The sequence below is a fragment of the Alternaria infectoria genome, assembly GCF_024043175.1.
Source record: "Alternaria infectoria strain BMP 0036 chromosome Unknown scaffold_7, whole genome shotgun sequence".
Lineage (NCBI taxonomy): Eukaryota > Fungi > Ascomycota > Dothideomycetes > Pleosporales > Pleosporaceae > Alternaria > Alternaria infectoria.
Window position 1 is genome coordinate 733,022 of NW_026250696.1, and position 18,998 is coordinate 752,019.

An 18,998-nucleotide genomic window follows, 5' to 3' on the forward strand; every position below is an offset into this window, starting at 1 on the left:
TTATACAACAGGCCATCCACTGGACCAGTTGATCTTGTTGATACCGAACTTCTTCTGGCCATCGCCGTAACCAATGCGGGTGTCGACGTAGTGGTAGTATAGTACAGGGCCCTCCTTAGGATCGTAGTAGACACCCTGACCACCGGGTCCGTAGACAAAGCCGTGGGACTCCAAGACAGTGGTACCGCCACCCTTGGTGCAGTCGACACCGTTCTTGTCCTTGAAGCCACCAGTGGCGCTGATGGACCTGCAGACTTGGATCTTGTACTCCTGGCCCGCGGCAGGCCTGTTGGCATCGAAGCCGCAGCACTTGCCAACGGAGAAGAATAGGTAGTGGTAGTTGCCGTTCAGAGCAATGAACGGAGCTTCTTGAGCGTGCTCTCCCTCGGGCTTGAAGGCGATGTTGGTCACAGCGGAAGAGCTGGTCTTGACGGGTGGGTTGGCCATGTTCTGGACGAAGAGGTCGTTCCAGAAGGAACCGAAGGACATGACGAACTTGGATCCATCCCAGTATAGCGCACCATCAATGGCGTTGTAGTTCTTTCCCGCGCTCGACTGAATACCAGTGGCACCAAGGTCGGTCCATGTGTTCATGTCCTTGCTAGTAGCAACACCAATGGCGGAGTTCTGGACTCCGAAAGACGATACAGTGTAGTACAGGTAGTATGTGTCGCCGACCAGGGTCACGTCAGGAGCCTGAGTTCGTTAGCTTGTCTTCGAGTAAGCGCATACATGACAGAACGTACCCAGAGATCGTCCTTGCCAGCCAGGTTGATCTTGGAACCAGCGGGGATCGCGGCACCCTTGTAGGACCACGGACCGGTGATTGAAGGCGCGGTGTGAATAGCAATCTTACCACCCGTAGAGAAACGGTAGTAAGTGCCATCGGCGCGACGGATAAGGGCCGGGTCGTGAGCGTTGTTGCAGATACCGGAACAGGCCATAGGGTCAGCATAGCCGTAGACGGCGGTAGCAGCCGAGAGCAACGAGGCGACGATAGAGTAACGCATCCTGGCGATTGGTAGCGAATGGAAGAGGAAACAAGAAGCAATAGATGAATGAAACAAACAGACAGTGCCTGGTCATCATCCTATATATTACCGGTGGTACTTTTAGACCTCTTGAAGATTCCCAATGCGGACCATCCCGAAACCTTTGGCATGGACTAGACGTGGAGAGGTGAGATTGCCAGTCCGGCGCTGACCTGCATTCTGAATGGTGGAAACGACATTCTCGGTATGTGCATGAAGAAGCCGGTACGGAGAATTGGTCAAAAAGTGTCTAGGCCTGCATGTCCAGGCAATCTAATGTGAGGGGTGCAGATGGTGTTTCACGTTTTGCAGGTCTGCCGCGATGCCTGAGTGGTGGATCGTACGAGAAAGCGCTCCACGTGTAGAGGCTCAAGGGAGGGGCCTGCACTTTGTCGGATAGCGACCGGGTCGAAATTAGTTAGGTGTTGACACGCGCCACATCCATACCTGATCCGCCCACACGTGTGGCTATCCGCACGTTACGGCGCGGGCAGAGTGAAACATGCCTAGTCCAAGGGCTGGGTTTGTGGCGCGCCATAATATCGAGCAGTTCCAGAACTGATCTCCTCGCTCCAACAGCCTCAAAAGGTTCGACAAGACGTCGGGAGCTGAATGGAACGACCTGCGGATGTTGTGGGAGTTGCAAGTGGTAAGGGTTCGTGGTGGTCAAATGTTCCGAGGCTTCTCTTCTAGCGCCACATCAGCTGCCGCTAGCTCCTTATGGCCCATCGTCTCCTGCTTCTTCAGGCTACCACCCTCCGCAAAGATCTTCGTCGCGCATGCATCCATCGCAAAGCCAAAGGCGTCCATCGAACTCTATTGCAATGGCGAGTGTACAGCATCCGTTTGTTGATTCTCTATGGTCATGCGGGCCGACATAGATCTACCGAATCTGGAAGATCTCACCGCTCACCGCCGAAACAGAACTAGTGGGCAGTCCATGGATGTCAGACGGGGATACTAAGGGCATAGCTCTTACTTACCTCCATCAACCCTTGGCTTTGTTGCTATCCGATTACTATTACAAGTTCAACACCGAAGACCGAGACTGTCATCTCAACACTATACTTGGAGCGCCGAAAGGGCTCGGCAGAATGAGGCTTGCAAGCACGGGTGACGGAATAGCAAGGGCAACCAACGTAGCATTCTTTTCTCATCATTGCCGTATAACAGATTTGTTGCGGAAAATATTGCTACGAACGAATGACTGATTACATATATCCAATCTAACTCTTGCAAACGAGTAAAATGATGCTGACGTTGACTCGAGAAATCTTACCACAACTCTGACCGCTTCGTTCCTGGTCGACCCCAGATCGCGCCATGAATACACCCTAAGGAATGAAGACGTCGAAAGCAGATACTGGCGCGCCGCTTTGACTTACACCGCCTCCAGGTATGTACACCTTCCCTTCCACGCCGACAGCATACGTGCCATGCCTAGGAAGCTTCATCTTTCCAGCCTTCGCCCATCGATCCCGCACGGTATCATAGACCTCGACCTGATCAAAGACTCCGGTCTCCGATAGCGTATTGCCCTCACCGCCGAAGACGTAGACGTCCTTTCCGATAACGCCAGCCGCGACACCACCCCTAGCCGTAGGCATGCGCGCCGAGCTAGTCTTCCAACCGGCTTCCATATCACAAAGATCGAGGATGAAGACCGTGTCGCGAAGATTTTCTTGTCCACTGTCCCGTCCACCGAGGACGTACATCTTTGAGCCCACAACTGCGGCTCCAGCGTGATCTCTGGGTGCCGGTATATATTTGGCAGCTTCTGGAACGGCAAGCCATGTCCTGGTCTTTGTATCGAAGATGGAAACAACAGAGACACTGCGCTGGCGGCCATGTTCGACGAGCTCAAGCTCCGACATGCCGGCCGCGAGATAGATCTTGGACTGGTAAGTGCCTACGGCCGCACTACCTCTTTCTTCGCCGGTGGGTAGGCCTGGAATCGATTCCCATGCATCTGTGAGAGGGTCGTACATCCATGAGTCTGGTACTGCGCCCCATACCCTTGTTGTCTCGTTGTCCGTCTCTGCCAGGCCACCTAGAACGTATATCTTCCCGTCCACAACGGCTGCATTGGCGTGGTTGAGACCTCGTGGCATGCTCGCTTTCGTGGTCCAGGTGTTGTTCGTGATTGAGTAGAATTGCATCAGAGGAGTAGTGTCTATGGGTGGGAAGGATGTATTGGATGGGATAATACCGCCAAGAACTGCGATAGTAGATGGTGGGAGGAATACTGTGGAGTGTTCCTGACGAGAGAAAAGAGGGATAGGGGCGAGTGATTCCCATACGGGCGAGAGACCCTTGGAAGGCATGGATGATGCAAAAGTAACAAGCCAGGCTATTGCTAATAACATAGGACTGAAGATGGATAGATACATGGTCGTTGTGTAGGGTTTTGGATGGTTGTTGTGGTAAGTGGGTAATGCAGTATGTTGCAGCTAAGAGGTGAGATGCTTGAGTGTTTATATATTCTTGACATCGCTCTAGTTGAGGGAAGACTTACATGGCTATGTTAACGGTGAAGGAGATGTTGAATATTGTCCTGACAAAGCCGACTGGAAGCCCGCATCTCCGAGTGACGAAATCGGACATGGCGAAATTTGAAGATGAGCCGGCTGCGCATTACGCCCAGCCGTACCAAGCCTTGGAGAAGAGCGCTTGCAGCGGAACTTGCGAACACTGATTCATCCACCGATATACTTACGCCTCAGCGCTTTGTCGGAATATCTCCTCCGAATGTTCTTTCCAGATCGTAAAATGCGTCTTGCCCTCGAGCGTCCGCAGTCTTCCGCCCCCCAATCTCTCATCGATCCATTGCGCAACCTTCAACGGCGCCTGCGCATCTTGGTCGCCATGTACTAGCCAAATGCGTTCGCTGTCTACGTCCTTCAGATCAAAGCCCCATTCTCTCGTAAGCGCAGCACCATCCTGCATGCATCCGCCAGCGCCTTGCTTGAAAGCCTCAAGTAATGATGCGACAACGTCGTCAAGATCGGTCTCTCCGCTGTTGTCGCGAAATTGCTCTTTCTCTTCTGGAGTCTTGGCTTGGTCTTCGAGGACACGCTTGAGGCGGGAAGGGTCCCTAGTGAGGTAGGGACGAATGAGGATGTGAGGTAGGAAGATACGGAGGGCCCCTTGTCGTAGCAGCCATGGAGTTATACCCATGAGCCGCCATGATAGATAGGGCACAGTGTCTAGAAGTGCCTCGATGGGTCCAATACCGCACACTACAGTCGCCGCCCGAAGTCGTTTTTGGGGAATGAAGCGTGCGCAGGCCAACGCGTATGGTCCGCCTCCGCTAGCACCGAGCACGCTGAAGCGCTCAATGTTGAGATGGTTTGCGAGGCTCACAACATCTGCAGGCCAGTCAACGAGACTGCGGTCCGCGAGCGTCGAATCTCCACAGCCTGGACGATCTATGGCGATGAGACGCGCGCCGATGTCCCTGCAGAGCTTGTCCCAGCTTCTTCCGACCAAACGACAGCCTGGCAGGCCATGAAAAAGGAAGATGACAGGGTGCGACGAGTTCGTAGATCCATAGGTTGCGAAGCCAAGAGAGCGCCCGTCAGAAAGGCTGTGCACTTGGCATTCGTTGGGTCGGAGCTGGAGTTTGGCCGGATCTGGGGGCGATGAAGGGGCGCGATCTCCGAAGAGTGTAAACATCCTGTCAATGTAAGGTTTGTTGTTCTTGAGGTAACTTAGCGCGCAGTGATGAGATGATGAAAGCAGAAGGTGCGAAGCTCGTGGCCCATATAGCTTTCAACGACGCAAAATTCCCGAAACCTTGCTGACATGGCGATACGCAGACTTCATATTACACACGGTGAATGGAGCGCCGTTGTATGATACACCGATGAAGATGGCTGGCTGTCTCGCAGTCTCACATCGCGCGTGGTCTCCTGAGTAAGCATCCATGACTGCTGCCTACTGCACGTGAGACAAGAAAGCCGTCCGCGGCAGTCGCGCTAGCAGCCAAGCAGTCAATTGCTGCTCCCAGAGATATCTCCTTGACATTGCGAGGTTGATAGTGGTCCACGGGTGGTGGTAATGGGTTGACGATGACGACGCGCAGAGCCGCTAGCTCAGGGTCGGAGGATCGGCACTTCAGCCTATCTTTAGCATGTGCATCACCACGGGGCTCCTTCTTTCATCCCACCTGGTCGCATTCGCTGTGTCTATTGCATATCGCCTGTCTCTTTTGTTTCCTGTATTGTCGATACATTCTTGTTCCATTCAATTGCTCTTTTGCATCTTCGGATGCTGGCCCTGTGTTCCGTCGCGCAGCAGTCGCGTTTCTTCCATTTTAGTTTGAGATACCCTCAATAGACATTATGAGCCCCATTATCCGACGCATTGCTGTGCTACTTGTATTCGCTACCTTTGTCATCCTTGCCTTTCGCCAACTCAGCGCCCGAAACGGACTCCCCCTGCCGACGTTCACCTCGTCGACCCGAATCGATCACGCCGTACAATGGAAGAGCATTCCGGTGCGCAACCCGGTATCATCGCTAGCTCCTCTCCCCACTGGCGCCCCGGTCGCCATCCCGAGAATCCAACATGAATTTGGCATTGAGACGGAACACACCAAGGCGGAGAGATTGCATAGACAAGCTGCTGTAAAGAAGGCATTTTTACACAGCTGGGGAGGATATAAGACCCACGCGTGGCTACAGGATGAAGTCACTCCGGTAACAGGAGGCTTCAAGAACGGCTTCGGGCAGCGGGGAGCAACTCTAGTTGACACCCTGGATACTTTGATCATCCTAGGGTTAGAAGAGGAATTTGAGGAGGCCGTACATGCCATCAAGAAGATTGACTTCACCACTGCAGGTGTCGCGCGTCTGAACGTCTTCGAGACTACGATCCGCTATCTGGGGGGTCTTCTAAGCGCATACGATCTGAGCAAGGCGACACACCATGCACTACTACACAAGGCGACCGAGTTGGGGGATATGCTCTACGCCGCCTTTGACACGCCGAACAGGATGCCCATCACCCGATGGGACTGGGAAAAGTATGACTGCGCCATGCCACCGACCCACACAGACTAACAAAGATCAGTGCTGCTCTGAACGGCCACCAAGAGGCTGACACGCAAGCTCTCAGCGCTGAGATAGGATCGCTATCACTCGAATTCACCCGCCTGTCGCAGCTTACCGGCGATGCGAAGTACTACGACGCGATAGCGAGAATCACCGACGTGCTCGAAAAGCATCAGAACCGGACGAAGATACCAGGGCTGTTCCCAATACTGGTCAGTCCAGGGAGGGAGGAATACAACGTTGACGGATCATTCACAATGGGTGGAATGACTGATTCGCTGTACGAATACTTGCCGAAGCAGCATTTGCTTCTCGGGGGTCTGACAGACCAATACCGCAAGCTATACGAGCGCGCCATCGAGCCAGCGAAAGAGCATTTGTTCTTCCGGCCCAGGATACCCCAGGGTGACAACATCCTCGTCTCTGGCGATGCGCGAATCAGCACCTCAGGCACTGTCAAGCTCGAACCCAACGGCCAGCACCTCGCTTGCTTTACGGGTGGCATGGTTGCTTTGGGCGCAAAGATCTTCAATCGGACGGATGAGCTAGACGTCGCTCGCAAGTTAGTGGACGGATGCACCTGGGCTTATGATACTATGCCTACGGGTATCATGCCAGAAACCTTCCGGATGATGCCGTGCTTTGGAGAAGAAGATTGCGCGTGGGATGTGGAGAAATGGCATGCCTCTGTCAGGTACTCTTACTCCAACAACATCCACGCGGAGCATTATGACGTTCAAGACGTCATCAAGGAGGTAGGGCTGCAGCCGGGCTTCTCTAAGATTGGTGACCCGCGATTCTTGTTACGGTAAGTATGCGCATCACTTCTGACATGCGTAGCTAACATCAGTCACAGCCCAGAAGCCATCGAATCAGTATTCGTCCTCTATCGTATCACCGGCGACACCACCCTCCAAGACACTGCCTGGCGCATGTTCGAGGCCATCAACAACGCCACTCATGCAGAGTTCGCTCATTCTGCCATCGCCGATGTCACAATACCACAAGGGCAAGAGACACTCAAGTTGGATGAATGTGAAAGCTTTTGGATGGCGGAAACTCTGAAGTATTTCTATCTGATCTTCAGCGAGCCAAGCCTTGTCAGCTTGGACGAATATGTATTGTGAGTATGGCCCTTGTGATGTTGAGGATGACGCTAACAATTCTGTAGCAATACTGAAGCACATCCCCTGCGCCGGCCGCATTAGAAAGATGGTATCACCTATCTCGAGCGTATATACAAATCAACTAGGAAACAAAATTTACACCATTCGTATACTACGATAATGTGTTCCACGAAAATATATTGCCGAAGCCGGAATGGTAGGGGGAGGTCACGCCCTCGTTCCCATCAACCCGACATCTGCACATGGGACAGATCATATTCGTCTCCAAGCTATCGATTAGGCACTGCCGTCCGAAGACATGCCCACAAGGAGTTCTGACAGGGTCGTTGTCCGGCCTGTTCTCACAGAAGGGCAGAGCATAGCTCGCATGTAAGCGCTCCGTGATTTCTCGCTCTTCATCGTCGAGGTAAGTGGCGATCGTTGGACCCTCCTCGTCTGTGGTGCTGCCGAAAGGAAGCCAGCACAGCGGACATTTCATATCCTCTGGTTCGATACTAGTAATATCGACTTCGTCCAGTGTCTCGACGAAAGCCGTGGCGACTTCCACGCGTGTTGTTCGAGTTGGATGGCGAATAGGTCCAAACATTGATTCAGAGTTTGCCATTTCCCAGTGCAAAGCGTCTTGGATCTGTTCTTGTTCCCATTGCTCCTCGGTCTGTTGGTCGGCGAATAAGTCGGATAAGGCAAGTTGAACTGGTTGATGTAGATAGTGATGTAGATGTTGATGTTGATGGTGATGGTGAACTTGCGCAAAAGAAGTCGTGAATGTCGGGAAAGGGTGGGAAGACGTCGTCGCGGGGACAACGAGAGCTTGATGCGTATTCAGATTACCTAGAGTCGGGAGATTCGCGCCCGTGGCGTTCGCGAAGCCGTAAGTGAAGAATGGTGCATCTCCGAACAACGCTGCAAGGGGTTGGTTTATCACGCCGCCTAGGCCGGGTAAGACGTGCCCTTGTCCATCTGGATGAGCTCCGTTTGACGTGGACTCTGGTGAGCCGTATGGGACGAGTGTCATGCTCTGGTCAAGCTCGCTCTCTAGCGATTCTAGGGATGGCTCTTCTTCTCCGTCGGATGTCGCTGGCGCTGGGCTTGCATCTGTCGTAGTCGGGGGCATGTCTCCGGCGAGGTCGTCTTGTGTGCTCGAGACAACGGCATCAGACTCGTTAGCGGAAAAAGATGGCTGTGGTGAGGTTGATGACATTCTGATATTTTGGTTGGGAATGAGATGTGGTAAACGCTTTATTGAGGTGTTTCTGAAGGTAAATATAGAGCCCGCAGAGGAAGGCAGAAGTGAAGAAGGTGAAATGGAGCACTGTGTGGCTGAAGGGCGAAGCCCTCACGGTGATCTTCACCGGTGAATGCGCTCTTGGCCTGCGGCCTACTCGACCTTGAATAGTGCCAAAGTAATTGGTTTCCTGAGCGATCATCCTTACCACAACTGCGCGCGGCAATCAATCCACAACCAAGTTGAAACGAACAATGGGAAACACTTTCACTACGCAACAAGAGTCGGTAGTTCCCCCTATCACTTCCTCTAGCAAGCCCGACCCTCTCGCTCGTGTGGAAGCTCCCGTCTTGTCTTTTACTGTTGACGAATTCGTATTCGCCTACCTCCAAGGCGTGCGTACCAATTGTATGTTCCACAATACCGGACGTCCATTTTTAGAGGATGCTGTCTACCATCCACCCTGGGTTAGTACTACAGCCGAAGACATGTACGACGAGATGATCGGAGTCGGCATCAGTCCACTAGGATGGTGTCAAGCCAACCTTCCGGAATTGATGTTGAAAGACAGCTTCATCACCCGCGTCGCCCCCATCGAAGACGAAGAACCCAACCTCAATTACAAAGGCATGAGTTTCTCGCATTGGTCATTCCTAGAGACGTTGAATGAAGCGGACATAGAGCTCCGTTCAGCTATCCCTAGCGCGCATCCAACCGTCGGCAGACCAATTCCTGATCGGTTCGCGCTGCCGCAAGCCTGGTGTGTAGGCATGTACAAACTAGCGGCCATGCTGGATGAGATGCACAATGCGGGTATAACGCCCTATCAGTACGTAGCGGGCACGCCCATGCTACTTGACTACTCGTCTACCTCTCCATTTATGGTTTGTATGGAGATGGATACTTCTCTTAGGCTACCCGAGTTACAAATCGCCTTTCGGAATCGCTGGATCGTTCAGTATATGATGGACTGCCTTGGTCTCATCTGGAATCATGTGGATAACCCGGCGAAGCACCCATTATGTCATGTCTTTGTACGTATACCAGTATTATCCGAGCCGATATGGTTTGCGCACGTACGACCGATGCTTGCGCAGTCCAAACGCGACTTCGTTCGCTCGCTTCCGGTGATTGACGTCGATTCAATTGCAAAAGAGGATATGCGATGCCCTCACTGTTGGTGCAACTTTGATGAGGAGGATGAGGATGGGAAAAGAGACAGTCCGGTACACGCTCCGTGTCCATTTGGCCACGTGTACGGTAAGTCTTGCTTACTGGAGCTCATGCTACACATGGAACAGGAAATGCTGTGCCCGCTTTGTCGCAAGGAGTGGCGTATATGAGCTGTTCAGCCTGGGTGGCTGTAGGACATTATTCGAGTACAAGTTAGCAAGCGAGATGGTCTTTTCACTGCTATATCTTTCGATAGTGAGAAGAACCCTGCATTCGACTACATGCTTGAAGGATGCCGAGACTTTCCTAATAGGTCTTAGCGTGGGCCATGCGCCTCCCGAGGTCCACGTCTTGTGGCAAGTGACTGACTTCCTATAGGAGTAATTATTTTGTCCGTCCCTCTCTTTACCTACCTCTGCAGATTTGTATTGATTGCTGATGGAGGCCTTGAAGGATTGCGGGGTTTCGTACGCCCGGCGGCAACACACAGCCCAGACGTACAATGACGTCGTAAGCCAGGACCAATAGCCAACGCTTCTCCTTAATGCTTGAAGACGCGATTGGCTTACTACTCTTGGTTCGCAGCGTGTGTAAGATTTTAGCAGAGCTGTTGTACCGATCTGATAGCCTGTTGTCTGTAATTCGAATGGACGCCTGGAACAGGAGCGACTCGTTCGTCATCTTCCGGTCAAGGACTGCGAATCTCAAGCTTCATATGGCGACCTGAGGGGCTATAAAGCTCTGTATCCATATGTTTCCGATGGATTGTACTCCTTGTCACTATAGACCCAGGAACAGCTTCGTGGAGTCATGACTAAGTTAATTGCCGTTATTGGAGTGACCGGAAATCAGGTATGCGTCAATATATCGAGAAACACTCCAGATAAACGTGCCACTAACCAAGCATAGGGTGGGTCAGTTGCTCGCGCGTTCCTGAACGAGCCCGAGTGGAAAGTTCGCGGCATCACTCGCGACACTTCCAAAGCGTCCGCCACAGAGTTGTCATCTCAAGGCGTTGAAGTCGTAGCAGGCAACCTTGATGACCTAGAGTCGCTGAAGAATGGGTTCAAGGGTGCAAATGTCATCTTCGGCAACACTGACTTCTGGGGTCACCTGAACGATCCTGCGACACATAAGCTTGCAGCCGAACAGAAACGTACAGCAAACGAAGTGGCATATGACCGAGAAGTTGCTCAAGCCAAGGCTATCATCGATGCAGCAGCGGCGCATGCCGGCACTCTGGACCGTCTCGTGTTGTCCACGCTGTCTGAAGCTAGGAAATGGAGCAACGGTACCATCAAGTGGAACTTGCACTTCGATGCAAAGGCTGAAACCGAGAATTACTTGAAAGAGACATACCCGGAGCTTTCTGTCAAGACGAGCTTGCTGCACTTGGGCTCCTATGCAAGTAACTGGAGACCAGAGAAGCAGGAAGACGGCTCCTTTGTTCTTAGTCTACCCATGAGTGGAGACAGGAAGATCCCCATGGTCGATCCGGTTGCAGACACTGGTCAGTTTCATTGGTCTTCGACATAGCCACCTGCTGATAAACCCAGGGCGTTTCACGAAGGCACTCGTCGAGTTGCCACCAGGAACACTTCTGAGCGGCGCTGGATCGTTCATATCGCTTGGTGAATGGTGCGACATTTTCGGGAAGGTGAACAACGTGAAATGCGTCTTCAAGCAGATACCTCGAGAGGCCATTGAAGAAGCGATGGGACCCGTATACGGTCCCGAAATTGCCGACATGTACGAGTATTTCGACAAGTTTGGCTTCGAAGGGGGCATTCCTGATGTTGTGTTTCCGTGGGACCTGGGCATCGACGTGAAGTACACGTCCATGGAAGAGTACTTGAAGGGCGAGAACTGCAGCATCGTTTTGTGAGTTTGCGCATCCACCAGCGATAATTACAGCACCCAACGGAGCGCTTGGTCGTGGAGGAACAATGGGCCGGTGTCGCTATGTGAGACCTGGCGATAACGCTTGGGATTGTTATCTCGTGGGGCCCATGGCCCGTGCAACTAGCGCATAATGCCAAATCTCCAGTCGTTACCTACAACCTTCCCACACCCACTGGCACTTTCACCCACGCTAAGATCTAGCAGCCAGGGTATCTGGCTTTTACAGCGGCTGCTCATTCGTCCGGGATGTATGCCATCTTCGATCCTTCCACGTCATGTCCTCGATACCAACTCTTGATGTTTGCGTGGAGACCTCAGAGCTCTACGAGTGCATGACGGCGTAATACATCACGGACTCTGAGAATTGAGTCAATTCTACATATCATGACAGTAGGGCCCTAGGCTTCGACCGCTCTTGTCAAAGCCAATCCATGGACTGAACGAAAGTCACGCGCATTGCATGACTACCCACCGAACTGATCCAACGCCAACCCCAAGATAGCCCATCGAATCGAATTGCATCCTGGCATCACGCCATGAAAGCACTAAGACAGCCGCACCCGACAGAAAGGCAAGCCATGGGACTTCTTCACCACAAGCGGTATCAGCGCGTCCGGGGTATCGATAGCGACTGCATTACCGACAGCGGGGAAATTCTAGAGCCGCCCCGAGATGCGCCGTACGCAACGCTTGAACTGGCAACAAGGCGGACGATGAACCACTGGACTAGAGCCATGTCTACCCTTACGCCCTACGCCAAGATGCTTGGGGTTCCAATACTATACAAGGTTAGGGTCGTTGGGTTACACAGCGGGCGATCTACGGTGATAGGCCCCACCACAATCATAGTAGTGATATGCGTACAGCCATCCCAACCTGGGAGTTACAGTCCATACTTCTGATGAGAGACATCATCGTGCTGTTCGCTTGCGTCCAATCGTGGCGCGGTCATTACCTGTTTAGGGTAGTCTTACAGGTCGCTTCGCACATCTATGCAGCAGTCATCCCGCCCCGCATCGTAACGATAAGACAATCAGACCTCATTTCCGGTTATAGAATGTCTTGGGTGAAGCCTCGCTCTTGTCAACTATCTAATATCTCCGAAGCTAAGCTATCGCTGCCGTCGTTGTCTCAGTGTTCATCGTCATCCATCTCCACCCACACTGCTTGCATTTAGAAGAAGGAAGAGCGCCAGATCAATCGCTGTTCAGGGTGTATCTTTATCTTGTCAATCATCTCAGGGTCTTTGATAATGGCTACCAACCTTTCATTGCTGTTGGGAGCAGCTTTTCTGCTCAGTTCAGTCTTCCTGCTGATCAAGCGGGGAAGGCGCAACATCATCATACAACGGCTTCGTAGCGGCGGTCGAAGGGTATCAGGCGCAAAGACTCCTCCAAGGTCTTTTTCTCCGGAGAAGAGGGCAGCGTCCATTTCCCCGATTGATCACGCCACCACTTTCCCACCATCACGACGATGGGCTTTGGTTGGAGACGCGAAGACAGAAAAGGTCGAAGGACTGTCGCCAGACTGGCAGAAGAATGTCTTACCGATGAAAGCATCATATCTGGATGCTGATGACTCTACATACCTCCCATGTGGCTTTTCTGTAAAGGAGATCAGAGCCCTCGGGGATTTCCCAGACTATGCTACACTCAGCGGCGTACCTCTACCGGCCCCGTACCCAGAATTCGACATCAAAAAGGCACTGCCCCGGCCATATAGACCGTTTCGGTGGTCTTACCATCAAACAATGTGTGAGTAGTATTGATAGCTGCACCAAGTCCCATACTGATCATAGATAGCAATCACCAAGATGCAACCTGACTGGTGGATCGAACTCGAGAACACATACGAAGAGCGAATCAAGCAACGGCAATATCTATTTGCAGAGCACGGCGAAGCAGTCCTTCAAGCTCTACCAGGCTCGGAGCTTGCCTGCAAAGAACTCATGGAGATGGTACTGCAATTCGTGTGCGCCAGGTACCCACATTGCTTCCACTTATCGGCGAACAACAAGACATTTCACAATGGCATATTAAAGACAGACACCGATCTCACCGCCACGCCACCCTTGCACGTTCTCCTGAATAACATCCCCGAAGACTTCGCCATCATGCTACGAAACGAGAAGACAGGACTATACGTCTTCCGCGCAGGCATCATATGCAGTGCGCTAGGTTGGAACGTAGGCTCGAAGATCGGTCTCGAACTCGCCGACATACACAAACCCATTCCAGACTACAAGGAGAAGATGCAGTTCTCCATGGACAGGTACGTTCCCTCAACACTCCCCACTATCTCATGCTAACCCCAATACCACAGATACTTCGCCAAAAAGCCGACAGACAAGCCCATCCAACGCGGTTCCTGGGGCCTAGAAATCGACACTCCTCTCTACATGCCCCCCGGCGATCCCCACGAGGCCGTCCGCAAGCAACAACTTCCCACCTCTGAACTTCCTACATCCCGCATCCACCTCCGCGTAGACTGGCAGACGCTGCGCCGGCTGCCGTTGTCAGGCGCTGTCGTGTTCAACTTCAAAGCGCTGTTCACCCCGATTGAGGAGTTTAGGCATGAGAAGTGTGTACCGGGGTTGTTACTCAAGGTGCTGAATGAGGGCAAGAAGGAATTGATGGAGTATAAGGGGACGTGGCATGTTGAGCATGTTGTTAAGCCCAAGTTGGAACAGTGGCATAGAGAACAGGTTGAGAAGGGGTTGGTGAGTGAGGATTGGGAACCCCAGACTCTAGATGAGAGTCCTTGGTTTGAGGGGTGGGAGGGGAAGTGGAGGAAGAGGCAGGGGTTTTGAGGTGATGACGAGTCAAGGTTGGATGAAGAATGCAATTGCACATCGCGCATGTTACTCTGATATTGCTTGTACATAGCAACTACGTCTCAGGTCGCGTTTTCAAGTTCGCAGCCCAAGTCTCTTAGGCAGCTTACCCCGATAGACCCACGCTGCACCCGCAGCAACCGCACTCAACGTCCCGAGCACCAACGTAGTGTTACTCACCAGCGTCTCCTCACGCACCCTACCAATCTTCGTCTCCTGCTTCCCTGTCCCGAAAACTACTTTACTTGCACTAACGCCGCCAGTAGCAGTCGCACTCGCATCCTTCTCTCCCTCATCAGTAGTAGCCGTCGTCTCGAAATCCTCCCAGTCAATCTTGGCAAGCTGCTCCTGGTACTCGACGACCGTTCCAGACCAGTTGTTGGTAATCCGCCCCTCCTTATTCTTGTACCACGACATGCAGTTTGGGTCGGCGAAACTACTGTTCTTCAAAATCTGCTGAATACCTTCATTCCACTCATGTGTCCTGTCTTCTTTGGGCATGATGCCCATTCTTTGACCGCGGTTTCGCGCATCAAGAACGGCGGAAACGAGGGTGTTGAGGTAGCGAGACTGTGCTTCGATCATCAGGATGATGGAGTTGTGGCCTAGGTTTGTGTTGGGGCCGTAGAAAAGACCGAAGTTAGGGAGAGAGGGAATGGTGGTGCCGTAGAGGGCTGTCGCACCGGAAGACCAGATTTCTGCCAAGGGGCGCGAGTTGGCTCCGGTGACTTTGATGGGGTGGAGGAACTCGACTGTGCGGAAGCCGGTCGCGAGGACGATGGTGTCGTGCTCGTGGTGGGTGCCGTCTTCGAGTTCGATGCCGGTTTCTGTAATGCGACGGATCTTATTGGTCTCGAGTGTAGTTTTTGGGTTGGATACGGCGGGGTAGTAGTCGTCGGATATGATGACTCGTTTGCAGCCTGGGCTGTAGTTCGGTGTGAGTCTCTCCCACAGTGAAGGCTGGTCGGGGATTTGTGTCTTCATCATCTCCATGCAACTGCTTCGAATCACTTCTGCAAACTCGCTCTTGCTATCCGTAACGGCGTCGTGGAAGGACTCCCGGAAATCCATCATGGAACTGCGTATGCGCCAGCGAACGGGGGGTAGGTAGCGCAATATGGCACGTTTGAGGGCGCTGACAGGGCCGTCGAGACGCGGGATGACCCAGTTCGGGGATCGTTGGTAGATGGTCAGGGAAGAGGTTTGCGGTAGGATTTCTGGGATGATCTGAGCAGCCGTGGCACCTGTGTCTTTGTCAGTATCCTTTGCTCCAAACATATGTTGCTGCGTATACCGTTGCCAATAATGCCCACACTCCTGCCCTCAAGCCTGTGGCTCCAGTCCCATCGCGCTGAATGCATGATCTTGCCCTTGAAGTTCTCCAAACCCTCGATGTCGGGGTATTGTGGCTGGTTGAGCTGACCGACAGCTGAGACCAGGAAGTCGCACTCAATACTGTAAGCGGGGTTGAACTCTGCATCTTTGCCGCCAGTCACGTTCACGTCCACCTTCCAGCGGTTCTTCGAGTCGTCCCACGTTGCGGCTTCGACGGATGTGTTGAAACGAATGTATTTGTACAGATTGTACTTGCGGGCTACATTGCGGAGATAATCCTGCAGCAAACGTTAGTGTTTGTAATGTGAGGTAGATATGAGAGAAAGACGTACAAGTATCTCCTCTTGTCCCGGATACTCTCTCGTCCAATCTGGATTTTGTTCGAAGGAATAACTGTATAGCATACCTAAAGATGGTTGTACGAAGTCAGTGTTTGTCTCACACGCAGTTCGTACATTGGCAACTACTCACTCCAGACATCGCAGCAGCAGCCGGGATACTTGTTGTCATGCCATGTGCCGCCGACACTAGAGCTCTTCTCCACGATGATGAAGTTGTGACATTGGTTTCGCTTGATGAGGTCAATCGCCATACACATTCCTCGGTGATGTTAGCATGATGGAAATTAGATGGTCATTGCTGTACCTACCAGAGATGCCCGCTCCGATAATAACAACTGCGGCATCAGTATGGTCCTTGTTTCCGACCGGAACCTGTGGCCATGGCTGCGATCCTCCCATCTTGCTGGAGGTGACTTCTTTCAAGAGTCTGTGCTAGAAGTGAGTGTTTAATGGCAGAAACGGATCGGATGTAGAAACACTTGAGAAGGGCGAACGGACGAGTGGACCCCAAGAACCCGCCGCAGGGGCTTCTTGCCGACGATCATATGGCATGGTGTAGTACCATCATTGCCATCCAGCGAATGATCGCGTCGATAGCTACCGGGTCCGAAGTAGTTCGCGTCCCCTCCCCCTCAGTGACTACATACCCGAGCGTCCTGTCCCGAGGTAGTACAACATCGGCCTGATCCATGTGCGTGCAGTCGTCACCTTGCCCGGGGTGAGTGTGAATTCATGAGACCATTACGGCCGTATAACTTGATGCTTCTGTAAGCCTCGTTCAGCCCATGAGGGAGCATTACGGGCGTAACGCAGGGCGGGGATGAGTGGCGGTTGACAACCTTGGAAGGATGGTACGACTGAGTGTGGGGAAAGGGCTAGCCGGCAGCTCTAACGCTTTTGGGACAGCAGCCACGCCACTGTCGAGTCGACCAGATCGACTCATTTGATTTAACGTTCAAAGCTAAGTAATGGGGATGCAAGCCTGGCGAGTCGCGTTGGCTATTACTTTTGGATTGTTTACTTTGACTAATTTACCACATTGCTATCACACGGACCGCCACCATGTCTGAAAGATGTAGTGTGGTGTGGACGAAAAAAAGAGAACTTCGATTTGGTATAAGAACTAGTTGGTGTATGAATCGCTCATTCTATCCGTTTCTTCCCTCTGCAGGTTCCTGCGACCGCGGTTTGCTTTTGCCGCGCCAGACGCTCGATGATCGCGTCTGGCCTGCATGTCTCTCTCTGACACCCCTTCTACAAGACTCTCCCGTGAGGAAAGCTCTCTGCCGTGTGCTTCATCGTTCGACTCGAATTGGTGGGTCTGCACCACGCCCCATCGTACGTTCCTTTCTCGTTGCTTCCCTTTGTCCCCTCTTGAGTGTGGGCCAATAGAGCTTTCTGGTGACCTAGAAACTGGGCGCATTCGAGCCCATGCCTCGCTCATTTCTGTCTTGGAGACATGTAGTCTTGGGTCTCTAGGCTTAGTCTCGATTAGGCAAGCCTGATCAGCTTGGGGAATGCGCCGTCTCTGTGTATGTCGTCGGCAGGAGGGCTTGTCGAGCGCCGTCGCTTGCCCATCTTTCGAAAGGTCATATCCTGCGCCAGAAGTGTCTTCGCTTTTGGTACCGTTCTGAGGTTGTGCTTCGCGCTCCTGTCTTGATTTGGCGGAAGGTGCTCGACTGTGTTCGGTGCTTGCAGCCAAGTATCGAGTTTGCTTGACTTTCTCGCTGTATTGAAGATGCCGCGGATCGTCGTGTAGAATATGCTTGAGTGCAAGGTACAGGAGGACAGAGTACTGAACGACGGTGGCTCCCGTACTCGTTGGGTTTCTTGGAGTTTTCGAGTTTGATGCTCCCGATGTGTGCAAATTAGAGCTTTTCATTTCCGATGGCGTGTAAACCCCATGGATATCAATTCATCAGTGCGATGCATTATTGATTCATTGCAGTCGTGTGAGTATGCGCTGTTGACGCCATAGCTTTTGGTGACTCTGACTTCGTCAGTTGACGTGGAAGCTATAACCATCGCCAAAAGCCAACAGTCCAAGCTCGAAAGCTTGCTACAGTGAGATCACTGTTGAGACGAGTGTCACAAGTTGAGGCGTTGCCGGGACCTCCGTGAACCTTTTACAAGATTCCAAGGTTGTAATGTGTGCGATTGATGTCAACGGGAGGGGCCGCTCACTAAGGCATAGGGGCTGCGCGAGATGAATTTGGTCAGCGACTACGTATGCCGGTCAATTATGCTCTGGAGGCGTCGCAGTGCCGGACTTCCAAAGTTTCGCGGCGGCCCTTTGTTTCGAGCAATCTCGATCGCTTGGATACCAGCAAGGCAAGCATGCATTCAGCAGTAATAACTTTCAACATCACTGGGATCGCCGCGCAATTTCGTCGAATTGAAAGTTTTACACCAAGACTCTGAGGCAATGTTGACGCGAATCGTGATTGTGTGCGTGATGAAAAGCGTACAGCAGTAGTCGCATGCTTAGACGTCTCGCACCAGGCATCAAATGAGCCTTGCTGAAGAAATTCGTGTCCGCGCAGTGCTAACCCACTGGTAGTGAGGCCGTTGCATGGTGCCGGCCTAGGGTATTGAAGGCTCATGTACCCACCCGATGCAGTGGTTAAGTGTTGACTTATTTTGATCTCGCACCATGGTCGCACGATGCCGTCCCTAGCGACAATAACAGGTGGACCTGCGATCTGCGATCTGCGCGCCTAGCGAGTGACAAGGCCGCGAGGGTTTGTGAGAGTTGAGCGAATCTTGTGGTAGCTTGGGCGGCGAGTATTGGTAGTTTTAGCCGACGCACTTCATGGAGGGGACCCGCACACAAACCAGACGGCTGAGCAACTTGGAGCTTGGTTGAGCGTGGATGATAACGGAGCACTGAAACGCAAAACGAAATGCTTGGATGACGCATGCCATGACGATGAGGGGGCTCACGCAGAAGGAATGGAGGGATGAAGCGACCGTTTAG

At 52.5% G+C, this 18,998-nt stretch overlaps 7 protein-coding genes across 7 annotated transcripts; 3 read left to right on the plus strand and 4 right to left on the minus strand.

Annotated features, from left to right (window-relative positions):
* J4E92_005115 (uncharacterized protein) lies at positions 1-1,010 on the minus strand (the record flags this gene model as incomplete). Its single annotated transcript, XM_051496499.1, has 2 exons — positions 1-696; positions 747-1,010. The coding sequence occupies 2 exons, from the start codon at positions 1,008-1,010 to the stop codon at positions 1-3; spliced, it is 960 nt and encodes a 319-aa protein (XP_051353219.1).
* A 1,355-nt stretch (positions 1,011-2,365) lies between these two features.
* On the minus strand, positions 2,366-3,190 carry J4E92_005116 (uncharacterized protein; the record flags this gene model as incomplete). Its single annotated transcript, XM_051496500.1, has 1 exon — positions 2,366-3,190. One exon carries the CDS (start codon positions 3,188-3,190, stop codon positions 2,366-2,368), a length of 825 nt encoding a protein of 274 aa, XP_051353220.1.
* A 553-nt stretch (positions 3,191-3,743) lies between these two features.
* J4E92_005117 (uncharacterized protein) lies at positions 3,744-4,706 on the minus strand (the record flags this gene model as incomplete). The annotated part of the gene is made up of 1 exon (XM_051496501.1): positions 3,744-4,706. The coding sequence occupies one exon, from the start codon at positions 4,704-4,706 to the stop codon at positions 3,744-3,746; it is 963 nt and encodes a 320-aa protein (XP_051353221.1).
* A 668-nt stretch (positions 4,707-5,374) lies between these two features.
* Positions 5,375-7,293, plus strand: J4E92_005118 (uncharacterized protein; the record flags this gene model as incomplete). The annotated part of the gene is made up of 4 exons (XM_051496502.1): positions 5,375-6,057; positions 6,105-6,893; positions 6,942-7,208; positions 7,257-7,293. 4 exons carry the CDS (start codon positions 5,375-5,377, stop codon positions 7,291-7,293), a joined length of 1,776 nt encoding a protein of 591 aa, XP_051353222.1.
* Positions 7,294-8,691: 1,398 nt separating this feature from the next.
* Positions 8,692-11,495, plus strand: J4E92_005119 (uncharacterized protein; the record flags this gene model as incomplete). The annotated part of the gene is made up of 4 exons (XM_051496503.1): positions 8,692-9,471; positions 10,397-10,462; positions 10,520-11,120; positions 11,167-11,495. 4 exons carry the CDS (start codon positions 8,692-8,694, stop codon positions 11,493-11,495), a joined length of 1,776 nt encoding a protein of 591 aa, XP_051353223.1.
* A 1,767-nt stretch (positions 11,496-13,262) lies between these two features.
* Positions 13,263-14,321, plus strand: J4E92_005120 (uncharacterized protein; the record flags this gene model as incomplete). Its single annotated transcript, XM_051496504.1, has 3 exons — positions 13,263-13,266; positions 13,315-13,783; positions 13,835-14,321. 3 exons carry the CDS (start codon positions 13,263-13,265, stop codon positions 14,319-14,321), a joined length of 960 nt encoding a protein of 319 aa, XP_051353224.1.
* Positions 14,322-14,420: 99 nt separating this feature from the next.
* On the minus strand, positions 14,421-16,420 carry J4E92_005121 (uncharacterized protein; the record flags this gene model as incomplete). Its single annotated transcript, XM_051496505.1, has 5 exons — positions 14,421-15,589; positions 15,640-15,958; positions 16,013-16,086; positions 16,152-16,280; positions 16,330-16,420. 5 exons carry the CDS (start codon positions 16,418-16,420, stop codon positions 14,421-14,423), a joined length of 1,782 nt encoding a protein of 593 aa, XP_051353225.1.
* Between the last annotated feature and the right edge of the window lie 2,578 nt (positions 16,421-18,998).